This window comes from Bactrocera neohumeralis, chromosome 6, assembly GCF_024586455.1.
Source record: "Bactrocera neohumeralis isolate Rockhampton chromosome 6, APGP_CSIRO_Bneo_wtdbg2-racon-allhic-juicebox.fasta_v2, whole genome shotgun sequence".
Taxonomy (NCBI): domain Eukaryota; kingdom Metazoa; phylum Arthropoda; class Insecta; order Diptera; family Tephritidae; genus Bactrocera; species Bactrocera neohumeralis.
Window position 1 is genome coordinate 22,858,088 of NC_065923.1, and position 21,516 is coordinate 22,879,603.

General features: G+C 34.8%; 4 protein-coding genes across 4 annotated transcripts in view; 2 read left to right on the plus strand and 2 right to left on the minus strand.

The window, feature by feature from the left end:
• The first annotated feature begins 291 nt into the window (after positions 1-291).
• LOC126761154 (probable trafficking protein particle complex subunit 2) lies at positions 292-1,057 on the plus strand. Its single transcript, XM_050477109.1, has 2 exons — positions 292-607; positions 677-1,057. The coding sequence occupies exons 1-2, from the start codon at positions 521-523 to the stop codon at positions 1,010-1,012; spliced, it is 423 nt and encodes a 140-aa protein (XP_050333066.1). The 5' UTR covers positions 292-520; the 3' UTR covers positions 1,013-1,057.
• Positions 1,058-2,125: 1,068 nt separating this feature from the next.
• On the minus strand, positions 2,126-12,256 carry LOC126763807 (mucin-17). Its single transcript, XM_050481619.1, has 4 exons — positions 11,694-12,256; positions 3,976-10,648; positions 3,624-3,782; positions 2,126-3,564 (listed from the first exon to the last, which is right to left on the minus strand). The coding sequence occupies exons 1-4, from the start codon at positions 11,783-11,785 to the stop codon at positions 3,244-3,246; spliced, it is 7,245 nt and encodes a 2,414-aa protein (XP_050337576.1). The 5' UTR covers positions 11,786-12,256; the 3' UTR covers positions 2,126-3,243.
• A 506-nt stretch (positions 12,257-12,762) lies between these two features.
• On the plus strand, positions 12,763-14,594 carry LOC126761078 (ubiquitin carboxyl-terminal hydrolase isozyme L5). The gene is made up of 3 exons (XM_050477007.1): positions 12,763-12,966; positions 13,204-13,952; positions 14,194-14,594. The coding sequence occupies exons 1-3, from the start codon at positions 12,891-12,893 to the stop codon at positions 14,344-14,346; spliced, it is 978 nt and encodes a 325-aa protein (XP_050332964.1). The 5' UTR covers positions 12,763-12,890; the 3' UTR covers positions 14,347-14,594.
• Positions 14,595-14,880: 286 nt separating this feature from the next.
• The window catches only part of LOC126761065 (mucin-5AC), a 43,148-nt gene continuing 36,512 nt past the window's right edge, over positions 14,881-21,516 (minus strand). Inside the window, exons 5-8 of the mRNA XM_050476988.1 lie at positions 17,968-18,308; positions 16,731-16,900; positions 16,574-16,653; positions 14,881-16,327 (exon numbers count right to left, since the gene is read on the minus strand). Coding sequence (XP_050332945.1) covers positions 16,233-16,327; positions 16,574-16,653; positions 16,731-16,900; positions 17,968-18,308 — 686 coding nt within the window. The 3' untranslated portion in view covers positions 14,881-16,232. The remainder of the gene's footprint in view (positions 16,328-16,573; positions 16,654-16,730; positions 16,901-17,967; positions 18,309-21,516) is intronic.

Sequence of the window (21,516 nt, forward strand, 5' to 3'; positions counted from 1 at the left end):
CCTGCGAACTAAAAACGATCAAATGCTATTTGTTTATATATTTCCACAGGTTCTTTAAAAATATCTGACATTTAATTATTCAAATAAAAAAATAAGCTGTTTCCTATTCTCCTTCTTTCTGTCACTTTAATTCACAATACCGCCTGTTAGCCTTTTCTTCATTCACAATCAGTACAAACAGCTGTTTTGCATTCATATGTTACTTACGGATGTCACTTGGACTATACCAAAAATAAGTAAAGAGTCGATAACTGAGCGTATTTGACGTAAATTTTCATACATAGTAAATTGCACGTAATAACATTTTTAAAGTTCTTAATAAATAAATAAGTGTTGTTCTTTCATCGACTTAATTACACAATTGTTAAAAGCTAGACTACGTTAATAGTCCATGATAAGCATTGATGAAATAATAATAAAATCGATAACTCTTCTTTATCACTAACTTCTCTGAAATATACACTGTTTTGTATATGTCATCAATAAGAATAAACAAATTGGAATTTTTGCATAAATAAACATGTCAACGTTCTACTTCGTCATCGTTGGACACAATGATAATCCTATATTTGAAATGGAGCTTAGCACAGTCAATAAAGAGTTGCGTGTAAGTATCTGACGGTATATGCTACACCTGCCACCAGTATCCCTCCCTAAAGACATTAAATTATTGCAGAAAGAAGACAGTCGTCACTTGAGCCAATTCATTGCACATGCCGCGTTAGATCTAGTAGACGAACACAAGTGGAGAACGCCCAATATGCAGCTCAAGTCCATCGATAGGTTTAATCAATGGTTCGTGTCCGCATTCGTCACCGCCAGCCAGATACGCTTCATCATTGTGCATGACAACAAAAATGATGATGGCATCAAAAATTTCTTTAATGAAATGTACGAAACATATATTAAGCATTCCATGAACTCATTTTATAAAATCAATACGCCCATCAAATCGCCTGTTTTCGAAAAGAAAGCACAGCTTTTCGGGCGTAAATTTTTGCTATCATTATAATCGTTGTATAGTTTAATAAATGTAGAAGCATATTATTTATAAGTATTTAGAGGTGTATTATTTTCCGAGTTATATAAAGATTTTTAGCTATGTAGAAAATTAAATTGCTTATTTGTTATTAATTAACCGTTCTACATTGATGGAATGGATCCGTATTTTTATATCTTGAGTAGGGTATATTAAGTTTGCCATGAAGTTTTTTAACAACTAGAAGAAAAAGTCGAGATTTAGCTATGTTCGTCTGTCTAAACGTTGTTGTTGTTGTAGTGGCAGAAAACCTAAAGTAATTTCGAGTAATCATGCTGAACTGACAGTCCTTGGCCGGATAAAAATCTGTCTCTCTGTATAAACGCAAGTTTTTGATATAATTAGGAATATTTTATGTTGCTCCAACGGTGTGCTCTTGAATTTTGATGTTTTGTTATTATTGTAGCAGCATAAAACATTCCTGAAGCAATTTCGAAACATGGTGCTGAGTTGACAGTCCTTGGCCAGAAAAAAATCTGTGCCCGTTCCGGTTATTTAGAACCAACTGTCGTGAGAACGGTGATGTAGATAGGTTTCTTGAGTATGTGTGATTTCTTTTTACCTACAGTTGAGTTAAGTAACAGGCATGGATCCGATTTTCTCTCCGCAATTTTAGTGTGAACTCAACGGAATATTTTCTAAACAACAATAACCGCGTTATAAGTTAAAAATGCTTAACAATAACACACTTATATACAAAATAATTTAGAACCGCACACTGCTTGGATATATGATTTGGAACTATCAATTTATCTCTGCTGCCATCACAATTCTATACTAATTTTTGCACAATTTTTTAGATAACGTTTTTTTCAAGATTTTTCCTACACCTTCAACAAATTTACAAAATTAACTTTAAATTTATTTGCAAAGAAATTTTCCAAATAGAACATTTCATCTTATGGCTGAGATTTAGCTATTTCAGCTTCTTAACGGGATGACTCACGATAAGACTTGACCAAAGAACATTGACTGCATTTAAGGAATATTCGCCCACAAATACAACAACTTCATGAATTAATGAATTTATTGTATTATACCAGCTGATCAAAGAATGGCATTACCATTTAAAAGACACAAAATCAATTCAGTTTAGTATTAATGAAATATTTATTGTTGCACTTCATCATGTGGAATACATTGAACATCTAATGCAAATGTTTACGTTTTAAAGGAAACTTACAATTACATATATGTATACAAAGAAAGAAATAAGACATTTATTCTTCATTAGAATTAAAAATATTTTTCAAATACTTTCTCATTGGAGTGATTCTTAAGAAAATTTTTGTAATTCAATTTCAGAAAAGGATACAACAAAAGCGCACTACTTGCATTTACAAAAACAAAAAAAACTATGCTTAATCATCAATTTTATTATTATTCTCTTTTTCTTTTCATTATTAATTCTTAGCATTTCTTGCCTGTTATCGTCCTTTGCTTTAAATTCTAAGATATTTATTTATACATCACGTAAATTTATCATTGCTTAACATCAAATACAATTTATCATTTATTAGTTTTAGTCAAAAAAATAAAAATACAATAACGAAAAAGAAAAATTCATTTGCACACACTATTTATGTATTTATGTGAATGCGCGCCGCCTAAACACCAGTGTGTGTGCTGCACTACTCTAACTGCATAGCAAAATGTTAAATTAGAAATTGCAACTTTCTAGCGATTAAATCTACAAATTATGCATACATTTGTTTTTTAGTACACACGTCTGTTGTGTTCAAAGAGTTTATATATTGTACGTATGTATATATACAAATATATACGCATGTAGCTATACACAACTGAATATATATATATATTTCTTTATATATAGTTAAATATAAATGAAACTTAACTGTGTATCAGTAAATGTTTATACACAACATACAAACATACATTTTTGGTGGTTTCTAAAACCGTTTCGAGCTTTCACAAATACATACTATCAAATAAAGCGCGAACATATGTATATATAGTGTACGTGTATGTGTCAAAGAATTCAAAATTGCAATTTACCATTCGAAATTTTATTTAACCCCGGACATTTAAGTTCGAAATCAAGTGTACACGCACTAAATATGTATATAGCGACACTCTCATGTGTATATATGTATGTATATACACGGCGTATGCGTAAAAATCGTGGATTTACGTCAACGTATTGCATTTATTTACAGAGATTTTCGTTTCCGGCGCACACGATACTACTTGGACTTCTTCCCCGTAACGGCATGCCGCTTCTGTTGAATCTTATCTTTGAGATTTTTTATTAAGCTTTCAATATCTTCCACATTGTAAGCGTATATGAGTTTGCACTGTTTCGCCTGTATATTGCCATTATTTAAATTCTTCAATGCATGTTGCAAGCAATAGACATTGCCCTCTTCCGTTTTCACCATTGAGATATACAAATTAGCGCGACACAAGTCGCACTCACTTTCAATGGATTTATGCGGTGGTTGCTGCTTCTTAGCCTTGGAACCTTTCTCGTTGCCCACCTTCTCGGTGGACGTAACGCCAGCAGCCTGCAAATGATAATAAAGTGTGTTATTTTCTTTTTAGAGAAAGCAAATATTGGTTATACCTTAAGCTGCTCCCGCGCGGCCAACTCCTTCTCGTATACTTCCTGCAGCATGGGCAGCATTTGTTGGAGGGTGTCGGAGGTCACACGCTGATCATAACCCAATGCGAAAAGTAGTTGCTCCAAAGAGAACATAGCGGGTTCGCAGCTATCATGAATGTCCTTTAAGAAAGAATAATATTACATTAAATAAAATTTTAATAATTATTTAATATTTATATAAAACAATAAACAACTTTAACTTCGGTTGCACTTTAGCTATATTTGGTGTTACAAACTTCGTGGCAAACTTAATATACCCTGTTGTGGGTATAAATACTAAAAACAAAAAAACAAAATGTTATGGGTTACTTACTCTAAAATCATCTTTAGCCAAATCCAGCCAAGACGTCGTGGCGAAGTAAACACTCTCGGACACCACATAGCCCGTGGCCAAGCTCGAGGTGTAGGCACGTGGAAATACAACAATAAACTCGCCCGGTTTCTGTTCGATGCGACATAGCGACACGCCGCGATCGGTGAGCATGTGAGGTGGAACCATAACCGTGTCACAAGGCAGCCAAATAGTCTTATTTTGACAGTGTGTGGGAATGAGCGAAGTAAGTGCTGATCGGAAATTGGCGCTCTGGTCATCTGGAATGCCGTACCACAGTTTTGAGGCGCCTGTATGTAAGTATTCAATCCAGGAGAGCCCATGTGGATCGCGGTACCAGCAGCACGCAGAGAACAACATGCCTACATGCAGAGTCGGTACTGTTACGCCCATTACAGGACCAAGCGAGCGCAATACCGATCCGGGATTATTCGTTAGCACTTTAAGGTTCCACGGGTGGCGCGCATAATTTGAACCTTTACTTTTTGGTCCCGGACTGGGGAAACCATAACCCCAACCGGAGGAATCTATAGAACCAGAATGCACACAAACATGACTGTCACGCACGGCTACATGACGCCAAAACTCAGCCTCAACCTCATTGACAATCGGTTCGGTATTCTTGAACCACAGCGCCATTGTATTGCGTGCAATGCGATAAAATTGACTAAGCGGCATGCTGCGCCCTTTCACAATGCACTCCATCGACACACCGTCCACTTCCTCTTCGGATTCTTCATCGTCCTCTGAGGAAACATCGTCTTCTTCATTCGACACACTCTCCGTATTCACAAAACGATCGGCATTACGTCGGGCACGCGCCTCACGTTTCGCCCAATCCGCTTCGACTTCGTCGAATAACTTTTGGCGTTCGGCTGGCGATAAGGTATCGTAAGGTAGCAAATACTTGCAGTATATATCATCAAGTTTCGTAACACGATCTTGTGCCAACTTCGGAATGCACATCTCTTCGGCTACACGCGCCCATTTCTTCTTCTCAATCACCTCCTTCAAGCCGCCCAGCTCCTGTACGGTGTGATAGAGACGCGGCAGATCAACTTCCATGCCGCCAATCCATGGTGGATGATTCATAACGATACTCTGTGTGGCGAGATATTTTTTAATTGCACTTAGCTCCTTGGCGCTGGGTCCCCAGCGATGAAGCATCTTATGTACGTATTGATTGTATGCTGTGAAACGCATCTCGTCCGATATGCGACACTCGGGTTTGAACGTGGCCGGTGGTATTATTTTACAAATACCGAAACGCGCAGCAATTGGTGTGATGCGTTCAATGAAATCAATGGGATCGGCAAACTCTTTTTCCGTTGGTCGAAAGATTGGCGCCTCCACCATTTGCGTTGGATCATCGTGACGCGGAAATGCTGTGTTGTTGGACATTTTAATGGGTGTGTCATCTTTGAATTTCTTATTCGTGCCATGTACGCTTGGACCGGGACCAGCCCCGCCAATACGTGATTTAGCCGAACCTGAGAAAAGCGAAGAGTTTGAGTTGACACGCACTAACGGACCACCGACTGACGTACTGGCAGCATTAGCCGCAGCTGCCGATGTGGATGGTTGGTTGCTAGCGTCTGCGCCAGCTTTGAATCTGGGCTGCACAGTGCCAATTGGTACATTTTTCAAACTATTCGAAGATGATTTATCAGCGTTTGTTGTTGACACCTCGGAGCTGTTTGGTTGTGTAGTGTTCGCTTTCTCGGCCTTTTTTGTGTCACCTTCGGCGGTGTTCTTTGCTGCTGTCGCCAAAGCTGACGATATTGTTTGTGTACTTGGTATCAAAGTTTTCACAATGTCCGCCACGTTCATGGACTCCGGCAACGGTTTAGAATTGGAGCCCATTTGCGCTTTTGTCACCAAAGTGGCATGCATTATAACCTTTTGGTTCGGCCCATCGGGTCCCTCACGTCCCAATTTCACTGCAACACCTTGTATGCCACCTTCGCCATCACCGCCGGCGCCAATACCTTGCAGTGGTATGTAAAATGTGTGGCCCTCCTCGTCGGAGTCTGCATCATTATTTGCGGTTTCCTGCTTCTTGCCGGTTTTCGCAGATTTCGCAGCGTTAGCTTTATTGCTAACACCAGGCTTTTCCGAATCTAAGCTCACTTTAACGAGCTTACAATTCTCCGACGGACTTAATGTCAAGGAAACGGAACTATTTTGCGTCTTCCCAGCGACGTCCTTGTTAGGCTTGTCGCTGGAGGCTGTTGGTGTTGCGGCTGCAGCACCCGTCGACGTGCGTTTCTTACCCGGCGAAGCTTTGCTTGTTGTTGTCGGTGTGTTTGGTGTGGACTCCTCATTTTGCGAGTCGCGTCCGCTCTGCCGTCTAAAAGCTGGCGTTGTTTGTGGCAGCTTGTTGCCATCGACTTCATCGTCGTCCTTATCGAAGGAATATATGGATTTCTCGTTATCCGCAGAAAAAGCGCCGTATGAAAATGGCGCACACTTCTTGTGACTTGTTGTTGTGGTTTCTTTGAGTTCAATTTGTTTTTGCTGATTCTTCTGATTGTAGACAGGCGTTCGTTTCGGCGTTTTTGCTGCGGTGGAAGCGCTGAGCGATGGCGTATTTAGCACAGGTTTAACTGGCGTCGTGTTCTTCTCGTCTGTCACTGTCGGTGGCACCATTGCGTTAGTGGTGGTGTTTTTCTTACGACTTTGCTTCGACGTCGGAGTAGTGTCCAACGCGGGTGCTTGAATAGTTGTAGGCGTTTGCGCTTGTACCTGCTTACCGGCAGCAGTTGTCTTGGAGTTCGCGCTGGAGCTTGTTGGCGTATCCTTTTCCTTTTCGTGCTTACTCTGTTTATTATCCTTGTTGGCCGTTTCGTTTATAGCCTTTTCTTCTTTGAGTTTCTTAACAGCTGACGTTTTCTTTTCGGCCTTCTCGGCACGTGTTGTTTTGACTGGCGTTGGTGTCTCGCTTCTGGCGTGCGCATTGCTGCTTGTTTTTGCACTAGCCTTTTGCGTGAGATTTATTGCTTGGCCACTTGTTCGCTCGTTTTCGTTGACAACGTCCATTGGACTAACGGTGTCCAGTATTTTGCCATCGTCTTTGCGGCTGCTCGTTGCAATAACAGGTGTGGCCTTTAGAGATGGTCCCTTCGCCGACCAGGCACTTTCACTTTTGCCCAGATCGCGTGTGGCCTTCGATGACGAACTGAACGATGTGCTCTCCTTGTCATCGCGTGTTGGTGGTGGCGTGGTGGCATAAAGATTCGGCCGCAGATTATCATCGAAATCATCGTCCAAGTCATCTTGTATCTCATCGGGGTTCGACGAACATTCAATTAGCCACTTTTGTATTTGCTCGTGCGTCATATTGACTTTTGCTTTGCGGCGCTCCTTGCTCGATAGCTGATCACCGATGTAGCCCTCGGTAGGCACTACGGGACCCAATACTGGTTTGTGTATAGAACCGCACTTACCCAGCGTACATTTGGTGTTGTCCGGCCCCGAGCTTTGCGCCAGACTTACGCTAGCTATACCAAATACTTTACCGGATTCCTCCTTGCTTGGCATGAGACTGGCTGTGAGTATGCTGCCGATTTCATCTTTTAAGGGATCGGCGGATGCAGTCGCCGCACCGGCTATAGCCGAGGTAGTTACACTGGTGCTTGCTGTTATAGCAACGGAGGTGCCGGCGCCGGGCATGTTCATTTTCGTTGCCAAAGAGGAATTGCCAAGTCCGCCTTTAGTAACGGGTGACAGTTCAAATTTCACTGGAGATGGTGATGGGAAATTATTGGTGCGCGGTAAAGTGGTGCGGTCGAATTTTGGTGTTAGAAAATTCGGATTTATTTTCGGTGAGGGATATGCTTCGATGGGTGGTGGATAAGTTGTTGGTGCGGCTGGGTACTTCAGCGGTGACTGTGGCGGTAACGGTGCCTGCAGATGTGGCGGCAATGCGGCATTGCTCGTGGGTGTTGGTGGTGCTGTGGGCGACTTAGCGTTGGGAAATGGATGTGCCGCTGGGCGTACATGTTGCGTGTGATAGTGTGGTGAAGCTGGTGGCAAATAAGTCGGTGTTTTATTGAAGCCGGCATTTAGGGCGATATTCACATTTGCGGCTGGCGGTGTCACCGAAGGTATTGCATAAGTCGCTGGCACATTTAATATTTTAGATGTTGGTATGGGTGATTTTTTTTCAATTGTCTTAAATGGACTTGGTACTTGTGGTATCGCACATTGTGCTACTGCTGCCGTTACCGGGGAAGCGCTTGTCACTGGTGTGGCGGTATTGAGCGGTGGTGTTGATACTGGTTTCGTGGTAATTGGTAACATCATTAATTGATTCGGTGGCACGAAGTTTTGTGTTGTACTGTCACATTTTCTTGAATCCGAATGCTCGGAATCTTTATCATTTGATTTGATATTTGCTTTTATCGCCAGCGGCTCGTCATCAGAATCACTGAAACTTTTCTCTAATTTGCGCTTGGTTTCGTTTAACTCTTTATTTAATAAAAAATCTTCATCATCGGTATCTGCTTTACTGATATCCGACTTCTGCTTACTACTCGTGGTGCTCTCTACTGTTGTGGGTATTTTCGTGATGGCCCCTTTCTTAACTAGCATGCCTTCGATTTCGCGTTTAATTGGCGCTTGTTTGGGTTGTTTGGGTGGACGGCCGCGTCTGGCGGTCGTTGGCTTCTCCACAGGAACTACTGGTTCCACTACGGTGGACTTTGGCGCCTCTTTTGGTGCAAGGGGCACCGCACTAACAGTTGCATTAGTATTGACGCCGGTAGCGGCATTCTTTTTCAACTCATTCTCCATTTTTTCCATTTCTTTTACATTGGGCCGATCCGGAAAACTGTTCAATGATAAGTCGTCATCTTCATCTTCGGCTAATTGTAGTTTATGCCCTATGATGCCCATATAAATTGCAGCTGCCTCTTTTGTTTTTCGTGAGGGTCGTGAAAATCTTGCATTTCCACTGGTCTCCTTTTCGTCTTCACCATTTTGTGCCGAGATCTCTGACTTTGATTTCTTGTTTGTTATTTGACGCACAGGCGATTGCTTCTTCGGCGATTGTGGTGCTGTTTCTTTCTCTAATTCGACCTCGTCTTCGATTTTCTTCTTTGCTATTCTCCCTCGGCCCCTGCCTTTAGCTTTTAGAGGCGCTTGTGGTTTTTCTTCCACTGCTACCTTTTCGTTGCCATTGGCTATAGGATTTGCTTCGATTTCTTCGGCTTCGGCTACTAACGTTTCTTGATTTTGTTCCGAGTTTGCTTTTTTTGGTGTAACTTTCTTAGCAAGCTTCCCAGCACGACCTCCGGCCTTCTTAGGTGAAACCTTCGGTCCCTTCTTGAGTTTTATAGATTTTGCCAAGGGTTGCTCGTCATCGGACGAAAAGTCAAAAACATTCATTTTATCTTTATTTTCGGTATTCACATCTTCATCTGCGTTTTTTATAGACTTCTTAGAATTTTTGTTCGCTGTTGAGCGTTGTGGAATATCGACTGAATCTTTAATTGACTTGTTATCGACATTTTCTAATTTCACATTATTCTCAACAACATGTTCGTCATCCGCTTCTTCGGTGTGTATCACTTTCACTGGTTCAAAAAAGGCTCGTTGCCTTGTCATACGTCCTGAGGGCTCAGGCGATGGTATAAATATTGGCGATTCTTTCTGTCTAGGCCGTTTTACTGGAACTTTATCTTTAGATTTTGGCTTCTCATCTTTTGTTTGTGTTATTTTTGTAATTTCTTTGGAATTCGATTCCAACTGGACATCCTCTAGTGCAACATCTTTACCTTTTTTCGCTGTTGATGGAGGTCTACCCTTGCGTGAACGTCCCGTTTCACTCTCCTTCGAAGGCGTTTCTGATTTACGCTCCTGTATTGTGGGTGTTTTTGATTTCTTCGCATCGTTTCTTCGCACTGCATACGATTCCTTTTCGGAATCTTCAATTTTCGTAGCTTCATCTTTTGCAGAATAGAATTCATCATCTTCTTCACTATCATGCTCTGTTGTTTGTTGTGTATCTTTTGCACCACCCCGATTTGAACGTCTTTTTGTATCCGGTGTATTATTGCACTTATCAGTTTCGGAGTTGTTGTTGGACTGTTGATCGCCCGGTGGACGACTTCGTCGATTACCAACAGGAACTACTTCTGCACGCTTTCGCACAGCAAATGGTATAATATTATTTTCAGCGGACCCAATATTATCTTCTGGTTTCGTAGCAGCTTCTGTGGAAGGTGCATCCACCTTGGAGTCATTGTTCTCGGGCGCCTCTGCAACAGTGGTTGCGGCATTTTTGGATGTTGACGCTTTGGGTTCTTCTTTCTTCGTTGTGCTACCTTTGGGTCGACCTTTCTTGCCTTTTTTACCACCTTTGGTCTGTTTGACAGGTGTTATCTTTACAGGACGCTCCGGTTCTTTCGTCTTGCCTTGATTTAAGAAGTCTAAATGCGCTGGTAATGCGGGCGTTCCACGAAAACACAAGAAAGTCAGAAAATCTTCAGTCTTCGGACGCTTGTTTGGTAAAATTTCTGTTGGTGGTTCACGGCTTTCTGACGATGTGCTGGGACCAGTATTTGACGAAGAAGAAGCTGCAATCACTGAACTGTATGATGACGTGGGAGCATTTTGGCCTTGTGCAAATTTCCGTTGGGCTTGAACTTTGGTTCTACACGTGAAAGATACAAACATAAGATTACAGGGTCAGTTTGACAATTAAAATTTATTTAATTTGTATGCTAATTAAACTGCACAAATTTATGTAATAACAATGTTACAAGCGCAAAGCTATATTTTTTATCTTCTTAAATATAAATTTACAATAGTCAAAAGGAAACGACATTGAAAACAAAAATATTTTTTTTACGATTTGCATATTTTTAATGGTTATGTTTTTTTTTTTATAAAAATGATTTAGCTTGCAATGACATATGTATGTATATTAGTCTTAGAAGAAATACGGAAATTCAGGTCGACCATATTTTACTTTCGCAAGTGTATTTGGAACAAATCGGAAAAATGTTTTTTTTTTACTTTATTATATAATTTAGGAAGTTACGAGTTAATGATTGTTTTATATCAGATTCCCAAACTTTAAAGCGTTTTCCCACAACTCAGAAGTTCAACTTCTAACTATAACTTTAAACTAATGCACCGTTCGTTTTATTCAGAACAATTGGAAAAAATTTAAACTGACCTTGTTTTACACGAATTAACCCTATTCCCCCTCAAAGAATTTTACAAAATTCTTCTTAAGAAAATGCATTGGTAATTTAATGTATTATTTAAACATAAATATATTTGAATAACAAAGAAGTTTTGCAAAATAAATTTTCTTTTTACGATACAAATTCGACTTTATTATTATTTACATACATATGTATGTACATATTTTATTTGCATACTTTCAAAATACTCCCTTTGGTTATTACTGCTTTAATATACAATAAATGACTTATGCACTTGTCTATCATATATAATTGCATGCATATATAAATTATTCCGTGAACAGGTACATACACACATAGTTGTACATACATACATACATATAAGCTGGTAAATGAATGTCCGTTGTTTTGCTACTATATTTGAAATAGTTATCCATACACCGCACATAAAATTACTATATGCCCTCTTAATACTACTGAATGGTAAAAAAAAATTCCATATTGATCACATAAACCGGGCTTCTTACAAATAAACGTATTACGTACCGTTTAGGCATTTCTGGTGACGACTCCACTGCCGTCGGTTGAGGTGGCGGTGACTCTTTGCGTTTCCGCTTAGAGTCTTTGGATACGACCATCTTTCATCCACCCCTTTGGCCACTTCTCCTACTTAACTTTTCACAATTCACACTTGACTTCACTTGAAAAATATGTGCGTCGTTTCTCAGCCGGTTAAAAATTTATAAAATCGCAACACGTATTGACTACTTACAAGCAGTAACTTTATATAATGGTTTATCAGTTTTTGTAAATTTTTATTAAATGTGTACAAATCGCATAAATTACTCCAATTTACACACACCGCCACCGCAACTACCCATTTTTTTCATTTGCAAAATTTTCATCGACGTCGTAACTAGAAAACTTAACTCCATTTTTTTCATTACTTTCACTGCATTTTATTCTTCACAAATATTGCCATTCATTACAAATAAGTTCACTTCAACAATTTTCAATAGTTAGCAAATTTTTTTACACATTTTTATGAGGGAAAATAATATTTGAAAAATTCTTATTTTCTTCTCCGATTTGCAATCGCTTTGCGTTTACCACAGTCACTTCCAAACTGATTGCTTTGTGTCATGGCGGACAAATAGCAGAGGTGTATTCCATCGCAATACGTTTATTTTGAATAGTTTTTAGAGCAATGTACTTTTACTATGGGTCAGTGGACTACAAAGAACACATTTTTTACTAACACAATGAAAATATATGCAGTATTGTTATTTAGAATTTATATGTCAAAATATGCGGAACAACAACGACATCTCTATTAAAAGTACAATAAAAGTGCGAATAAATGGAAACCATAGTTGAAAATTATGACATGTTAGGAAATTAGCATATATAGAACTTAAACAAAACAGTTGGATTTCGATGAAGATTTTTCAAAATCTTTCTTTACAATGAATTATAACAATATGTATCTAATGGTTAATTTAGATCTTTGAACCAATATTATTAAGCATAATTCTTCAGCGTATAACATTTAAATTTATATGTTTGTCAACACTGTTTGTTGTTAGGCAGTGTTGGTAACCCTGTTTGCAGCTACGTTGTGAATTGCATTTTTTTAATTTTGGCAGGTAAAAATATATTTGTGTCAAAGAATAATTGTCAATAGACCTATATAGTACAAGTTCTGGTTCTCTACAATAAATACAATTTGAACAAATTAATAAAATGTCGGACGGTGCAGGAAGTTGGTGTTTAATTGAGAGTGATCCCGGTGTATTTACGGAACTTATTCGTGAGTTTGGTAAGTAACTTTATTAGCGTCTTTATTTACCGGCTTCTATGAAGGTGTTTGACACAATTTTCTTCACTTGGGGTTAAGTATACAAGATAAACAATTTTGTGGAAAATTGCAATATCATCGGAATTTGGTATCAATTGATTTTTTTCATATTGTTTATTATTAAAGTAGAAACAGAACTACAGCGAAATTCCAAAATATATATTTTGTTAACCATACCTATTCTTTATAACGTTTTAGGGTGCGAAGGAGTGCAGGTAGAAGAAATATGGAGTTTAGATCGTGACCTCTTCAAAGAACTCGAACCTATACATGGACTAATATTCCTGTTTAAATGGGTACAGGACGACGAATCAGTTGGCACAGTAGTAAAGGACGATCGTTTAGATAATATATTCTTTGCGAAACAAGTTATAAATAATGCTTGCGCTACACAAGCTATACTTAGCATACTACTGAATTGTAATCACCAAGACATTAACTTGGGACCGACACTTACTGAATTCAAAGAATTTTCACAGTCTTTCGACCCGTTCAACAAGGGCTTAACACTAAGTAATGCGCCTAAAATTCGTTCTGTGCATAATTCATTTGCGCGACAAACACTCTACGAGCTAGACACTAAAAACCAAAACAAAGATGATGATGTATACCATTTCATCGGTTATATACCGATCAATGGCCGTTTATATGAGCTCGATGGCTTGAAAGAAGGTCCAGTCGATTTGGGCGCCGTGGCCACAGATCAAAATTGGATCGATGTGGTGCGCCCAATAATCGAAAAACGTATGCAAAAGTACAGCGAAGGCGAAATTCACTTTAATCTTATGGCGCTTGTGTCGGATCGATTGAAAATATATCAGCAAAAAATTGATCATCTTATAAACACCGCCGAGGACGCCATGGACACCGACGAGGATAGACAGACTGAAATCGCTAAATTGCGTTCGAAAATGGAGTACGAAGTTGAGAAACGGAAGCGATATAAAGTAAGTGAATGTAACTTTACCAATAGTTCAAAAACAATAACAACAAAACTGTTTAGTAAAAAAGTAAATGTGGCTATTAACAAAAATGTGTGCATTAAAATTGTGAAATAACTATTATTTCGGTATTTGATATACTAATTGCAATCCTAAATGCGTGTTCATAGAAAATTAAAATATTTTGTAAATTTTGTTTGTACATTTTACCTAAACACTTTATTAATTAAATTGTTTTCTTTTACAGATCGAAAACATTCGTCGTAAGCATAACTATTTACCATTTATAGTAGAATTACTAAAAATGTTGGGCGAACAAGGCCAATTAATGCCTATCTATGAAAAGGCTAAACAACGCGCTGCAGAAAGAGAGGCTGCCGTTTCGAAAAGTAAATCTTAAAACTTTAGCCACTGTGGGCCATATTCAAAATTCTTAAACATCGTTGACGCATTTTTTCTTTATACTTGTAAATGCTTTTATTACAAAAGAAAAAAATTAATAAAATCAAATCAATCGTTTATATATATACATATATTGCTAACGGAATGACTGCCGAGGAGAATATGTATAATTCCCCTAAAAAGATTGTTTAACTTTTTGAAAACTTGAGAAAATAGCAAAATAAATCTAACTTGTGCTATTGCAAACTGTAATTGTTTCATTTAATATTTTTGGAATTGAAAGTCTTAGGTTTTTATTTTTGATTTATTACTTGTAATATATTTCAATTAATAGCATTAATATATATAATATATAATTTAATGTATATATAGTTGATCTTTATTACAATATGTATACTATATTCAGATTTCATTGCGTTTTTACTTTTATATAATATGTAAGTATTGTATATAGGAATATTATGTTAATCAGTGATTTTGTCGGTTTCTAGGTTAAATCCACATTTACGTGTTATGGATTGATTTTCAAGGGTTTTTGATTCTAGTTTTTTCTTTATTTTGGTGTTATATGCATATTTTACTTTTTGGGTGCGAGTATGTTTGATTTATGTAGTCGTTTTTATAAAAAAAGTGCGCTAAAAATTTATTTAAATATTGCAGATTTTCAAAAGAAGGTGAAAGCAAGGTACTGCTTCACTAAAGCAAATAATTTGGAAATTAATTCAGCATATATAAAAATAAAAATAGTGTTCCAAGTTTTTTTACCCTGAACAGAGTATAGTAGGAAACGTCCAAGACCCTATAAAAAATTATATAAATGAACAGCATGCCAAGCTGAGGCTATTTAGCCAAGTCCGGCTGTTGTTGTTGTTGTAGCGACAGAATTCTGTCAAATCGACAGTCCTTGGTCCGCTCCAGTTACGTAGATCCGACTGTTGTGGGTCCATCTGTCTGTATATGCGCTCGGTTTGGAATAAAAATGTGATATTTTGATCACTTTTAGCCGATATCGGACCACTATAGCATATAGTTGACATAACAACATAAACTGAACGATCGAAATAAAGTGCTTGTATCGAAAACTTTTATTTTTCGAGATATTATTCAAAACAAAGGTACAACCTCCGAATAAATAGCTTGGATGGGACCAAAGTAGTATATAGTTCTTGTATTGGAAACTTTTGTATTTGTGAGGTTATTATAGTTAATGTTTTTTGTTGTTCAAAAAACTATATAGAACTGGTGCTTATGAATTTCAAAAAAACTATTTTAAATATTAACGAAATTTAATGTTTTAAATTACAATTTGCTAATCTGATTGTATGTATGTATATTTCTTCAAAATTTTGATGCTTCTTCTAGCTTTGTGTTACATAACTTTTGATTTGTTAAATATTCTTGCATTCATTATACTTTTTTAATGTGAATCCTCATTTATCTATAACTTAGCATACTTCGCTACATTGCTTTTTCGGTTGTTTATGATTTTTTCTTTGCTGTGTTTGTATATAGTATGTATATTAACGTGTGCTTGTCTTAATTTGCATATATAGTACAAGTATTTAATTTTTATGAAATTTATCATTTCGCACTGATTTTTTTAATTTTTTGATTTTTTTATCAAAAACAAATTTTGAACTTAACAACCATAACCTCTAAATTTAGCACTTATGAATATGTTTTTTTATACTTTCGCTTGTTTTTCATTTAATTTTTAATTAACATAATTTTTTGCATGAATTTTTGAAGACACAACAGTTTCGGGTCCAGTTCCAGGAAGTATAATTTCAAGTTTAATGCTTTCATTTGCTTTGCACTCCACCGCCACATCACGCCCAGCCGCGACTCCACGCTATAGCACTCGTGCGCTTGTAATGGTTATTGTTAGGTCTTGAAGCCATCGAGATGCGTCGGTTGTGCGGTTGTCGGTTGAGCGTTGGCTTGAGTTGGCGGCGCCGGTTCACTACTCTCTCTATGAACTGTAATTGAATAAATGATTGTTTTTGTTTTGTTTGCTTTTGTTGTTGTTGCTATTTTGTTTTTGTGTGTGTTAACATTTTAATAATTTGCACAATGTTGTTGCAATTGTTGCATTTTGGAAGCATATCAAATTGGAATGGTTAGATTTGGAAAAAATTGATTTGTCTGATTGAATTGATTTGCCGAATTGATCGAATAGTTGTTCGGATTGTAAGATGCAAAGCAATTATTTGGCGTTGTTATACCTGCGGCCTGCATGCGATTGTATAAATTCTTTTTCTTCTTCTTCAAAATCATATCCAAATTGTAGCCATCAGCGGTTGTTCTGTAAGTTATTCAATTAAGTTAGGTTAGTTATTGCAAATAATTATCTGAATATATAAATTAGTAATTGTTGCTTACTTTTCAATGCGATTCATTCCCAATAGATCCTTGAAGGATAAGTATATCTTGTTGAGTGTCAAATTTGGTAATCCCTGCCCCAAATATCGTACAAATTTGACCTGCTCACATTTGGGTAGGCCACTCTCATGGAAGTCCAAAAAGGGTCTATGATCGGAAATCTTATATTCCTGCAAACGGTAAAGTGGTGTAAACAAGAAAAAATTTAAGTAAAAATCTCGACTTTTGCTTAGAAAACGAGAGAATATTTGTTTTACTGTGCTCTCATTGGCATTGAAAACGCTTAAACGGTTCTTGTAATGACATAATATTATTAGGGCAGTATGAAAGTAATACACAAGGTATATTAAGATTGCCAGGAAGTTTGTAACACTCAGAAGTAAGTGTCGCAAGGTCTAAAACGTGTGTATATAAAAGATCTGCGTCACGAGCTGAGTCGATTTAGCCAAGTCCATTTGTCTATACGCGATTTAGTACCTTCGTTTTTGAGATATCGGCCTGAAATTTCGCACACCTCATTTTCTCACCAAAAAACTGCTCATTTGTCAAAACCGTCGATATCGCACTACTATAGCATATAGCTGTCATACAAATTGAATGATCAAAATAAAGTCTTTGTATGGAAAACTTTTTTAATTGACAAAATATCTTCACGAAATTTGGCATCGGTTGTTGTCTGAGGTAAGGCTACTATCATACAATAAATTATTGAGATCGGATCACTATAGCATAAAGCTGTCATACAAACTGAACGATGAAAATCGAGTTCTTGTATGGAACACTTTTATAATTGAGGAGATATCTTCACCAAATTTGGCGTAGAATGTTATCTGAGTTAACGCTACTACTATCCTGTAAATTATTCAGATCGGACCACTATAGCATATAGCTGCCATACAAACTAATCGATCAAAATCAAGTTCTTGTATGGAATTTTTCTTTATTTGGCAAGATATGTTCTCTAAATTCGAGAGCTTTTTGCAACATTTTAATGATTATGACGGCATTTAACAAACAAAAAAATATATGTATGTATGTAATAAAATTCGCATTAATATAAATGCATAAGCACTAAAACCAGCCTTCTTTTCGCCATAAAAACTCTAAATATAAACGCAGCAATCTTTTATAGGCCAAACATTAAATGTATATAAGTTATATGTATGCATATTAAGGCATATGCGTATATGTGTATGTATAAGTGTATGTAATTTACGCTTCCTTTGTGTTTGCTCACATTGCAAAATTTGCTGAAGTTTTCGACGATTATGTACTTTTCGTAAAAGGTTACCGTTTGATTACTCTGAATACCGAACTGTTTGAATATTTCCTGCTTTTTCGGCGGCAAACGTGTTATATGTGTACAGACCCCATCCTCGACACGATGTGTTTCGTGTACATCGAAATTTTCGTAAATCATTAGATTTTCCAAAACCTTCGGCATTATACAACGCGCTGGTAACGCATCAAAACCGCTGCTGACTCGCGCACCGCCGCCGGCACCGTCCAAGCCACCGCCAGCATTCGGTCCGAAATCCATGCCATCACTGGATTGCTGATGCACCATGTTCTTTAAATCTGTCGAATATATGGAGATTATGTTTAGGTTAGATTTTTTGTATAAAAAGATTTAGGTTATATTTTTTCTATAAAAAGTGTATTATATTGAGTTTGTTGTATTTTTGGTTATGGTTAGTGAGTAAAAAAATAAATTGTGGTAAAAAAATAGTGTAAAACTTAAAAATGAGTAAAAGATAAATTTATTTATTATTTAAAAAATAAAGTAAAACATTTCGTTATATTTTTTTTAAGTAGTAATTATTTTATTCCAATTTAATAAAAAACCTTAAATATTAGAGTTCGTTGTATTTTTGGTTATTTTAATCAAAGTCAAAAGAAAAAAATATAAAACAAAGTATAAATTAAGAAAAATAAATTTATTTATAAAAACTGAGGTAATACATTTTTTTTATTTAAAATATATTTAATAAAAATTTAAGTTACAAAAAAATAAAATACACATTAAAAAAATAAAACAACAATTTTTTTTTTTATTAAAAATAATATTTAATAAAAAAGCAATAAAAAATGTTTTCAACTAAATTTAAAACAACAAAAAAACTAATATTAAAAAAAATTATATTATATGTATTTCTAATCCTTAATAGAAGTTACCCTATTATAGCTTAAAAATTAGCTTCAAAATAATTGTATATTGTTAGAAAAATTCCAATGAAAACTTAATAAATAAATAAACATTTATATTTTTTTAAAAATATTAAAAAAAATAAAACATAAATATTTATAATAAAGTATTAACAAAAAATTTCGAAATTTATTTATTAATTCAAAGGCCACTAGAAAATTATATGAAATAAAAATTAAATTTAAAGAAAAATATAAAATAAAATGAACTAAAAATTAAAGAACTAATAAGTTTTTTTTATAGAATCAATATAGAAAAAATAAGGCATTTTTTGTTAAATATTTTATGACTGCATAGTAAAATAAAAAAATAAATGCATGCATGTACATATTTCAATTTCTTTCAAAAAATAAAAAAAAATAAAATTTTATACAAAAAAAAATATAAATTTTACCTGCCAAATTCTAATCAAACCAAATTGTTCAAGAAACTAAAAATATTAATATATTGTTTTCTGTTCTTATATTTTTGAAATTATTTTATGGAAAACCCACTAAATAACTAAAAATATATTAATAAATTCAAATATTTATATTAAAAGTTAGTATTTAGTTTATTATACATAGGGTTGCAAATGAAATATCTAAAAAAATATTGAATTAAAATCTAAATTATTGTTTTTTTTTGTATTTTGAAGTACCGAAAATCTTATAAAGAGTAAATTTTCGATACCAGGTTGAAAAATATAAAAATTAAAATCCGAAAATCGAAAAAAATTATATTAAAAAAAAGTTATATAAAAAATGTATATGTATATAAAATAAAATTAACAAATTTATATAACAAAATATAATTTTTTTTTAATATTAATAAAAGAAGTTAAATAAAAAAAATTTATTTATTTTAATAATTTCAAATATTGATATTAAAAGTTAGTATTTTGCATATTCCATACAGGGTTGCAAATAAAATATCTAAAAAATATTGAATTAAAATCTAAATATTTTTTTTATTCTGCAGTCTCGAAAATATTATTTAAAACTAAATTTTAAATAAAAAAAATGATTATAAAAAAGATTAAACCGAAAAATCGAATTAAAAATTTTTATAAAAAGTTATATAAAAATATTTAAATAAACAAATTTATATTAAAAAATTATATTATATTATATGTATATAAAATAAAATTAATATACAACAAATTTTATAAACAAAATATTAAAGTTTTTTTGAATTTAAATTTTTTCGCGTTTGAGTACTTCGTTTTCTACTTCGTATTCTACCATTTTGGTTATAAAAGGAAAGCTTATTAATAATAATATATGTATGTATAAACATAGTTTAGCTCTTTTTATATTTAATTATTTCTTCTGTTAGAAATATGTAAATCTTTCCTTTTTTATACTTTTTTATAACAGCTTTTAATTAGGTAAATATTTTTTTTCTGCATTCCTGACATTAAAAAATATTTTTTTAAATTTGAAATCCAAAATGTTTAGGATTACAAATTCAATTTTCAATTTTAATTTTAAATAAAAAAGTAAAATTTTCAATTTTAAATTAAAAAATAAAATTTAAATTTTTTTTAAGTTCAAAAGTAAAATTTTCCAGTTTTAAACCCAAACATACCAAATGTAATTGAAAATTGGAAATTAAATTTTTAATCCCAAAATTGAAGCTAAAAGTTGAATATCAAGATTGCATTCAAAATTTCTTAATAAAAAAAATTTGGAATAATAATAAAAATTATTTTCTTTAAATTTTTAATATAAATTAAATTTTTAATACATAAATAATTAATTTTTTTAAGACAGCTTATACTGCTCTTTTAGCGCTTATGTACCGAATTTAACCTCAAATTGAGCGCTAAATCAAAAGTTGGCTGGGTACTGTCACCTAAAAGGCGCGATAAACACAGCATAGCTCCGCATAAAAATGTATTTACGCAGATACACTGATTTTTCGGTACATGTTTGTATGTACATACACATGTATTTGCATAAATAAAGCTCTCATAATTTATGGCAGAGATAAACCAATTCATTTTCCTTTTCATAGTTGGCACGAGTGTGCGTGAATTAAAACCGCCCGCCAGTCAGCCAATCCCAATGAATTTAGCGATCATTTAGCATGCTCAGCGCTATGCTGCCAACTATTTTTAGCCGCTGCAAGCAGGCTCGATCCGTCATAGTAATCCGCACAAAGAAAAGCAACAAAAAATAATTATAACTACAAATGCAAATAAAACAAAAAAAAAATCAAATAAAATAAATAAAACTAAAATTAAACAAAATAGAGATTTGAGTGACAGAAATAAAGCGCGTGGCGCAGATGCGGAAAAATACATACAGACAAACAAAATATTTTCATTTCGCATATAATATAGTTTTTATTTTATTTTTAATTCTTTATTGTTTCTATTTTTTGCACATCAGTATGCACTAGTTGGCGTTGCATTATAATACGTACATGAATTTGCCGTTACTTCCGACAAATAATATTTTTTAATTAATACAAATCATGATAATCTCTTGGCTAATATACTATATAGTCAACACAAAAATTAATAAAAATTATTACAAACACACACAAAACGAGAATATTTAGGAGAGTTATTTTCTGTACATGTATGTATGTATG

Bases quoted from the DNA above. Each gene is read 5' to 3' on its own strand.
- LOC126761154 (XM_050477109.1), top strand. From the start codon at position 521: ATGTCAACGTTCTACTTCGTCATCGTTGGACACAATGATAATCCTATA. The intron at 608-676 runs GTAAGTATCTGA...AAATTATTGCAG, and splicing joins CAGTCAATAAAGAGTTGCGT to AAAGAAGACAGTCGTCACTT.
- LOC126761078 (XM_050477007.1), top strand. From the start codon at position 12,891: ATGTCGGACGGTGCAGGAAGTTGGTGTTTAATTGAGAGTGATCCCGGT. The intron at 12,967-13,203 runs GTAAGTAACTTT...ATAACGTTTTAG, and splicing joins GGAACTTATTCGTGAGTTTG to GGTGCGAAGGAGTGCAGGTA. The intron at 13,953-14,193 runs GTAAGTGAATGT...TTTCTTTTACAG, and splicing joins AGAAACGGAAGCGATATAAA to ATCGAAAACATTCGTCGTAA.
- LOC126763807 (XM_050481619.1), bottom strand. From the start codon at position 11,785: ATGGTCGTATCCAAAGACTCTAAGCGGAAACGCAAAGAGTCACCGCCA. The intron at 3,783-3,975 runs GTAAGTAACCCA...TCTTTCTTAAAG, and splicing joins TGGCTAAAGATGATTTTAGA to GACATTCATGATAGCTGCGA. The intron at 3,565-3,623 runs GTATAACCAATA...TATCATTTGCAG, and splicing joins CCGCGCGGGAGCAGCTTAAG to GCTGCTGGCGTTACGTCCAC.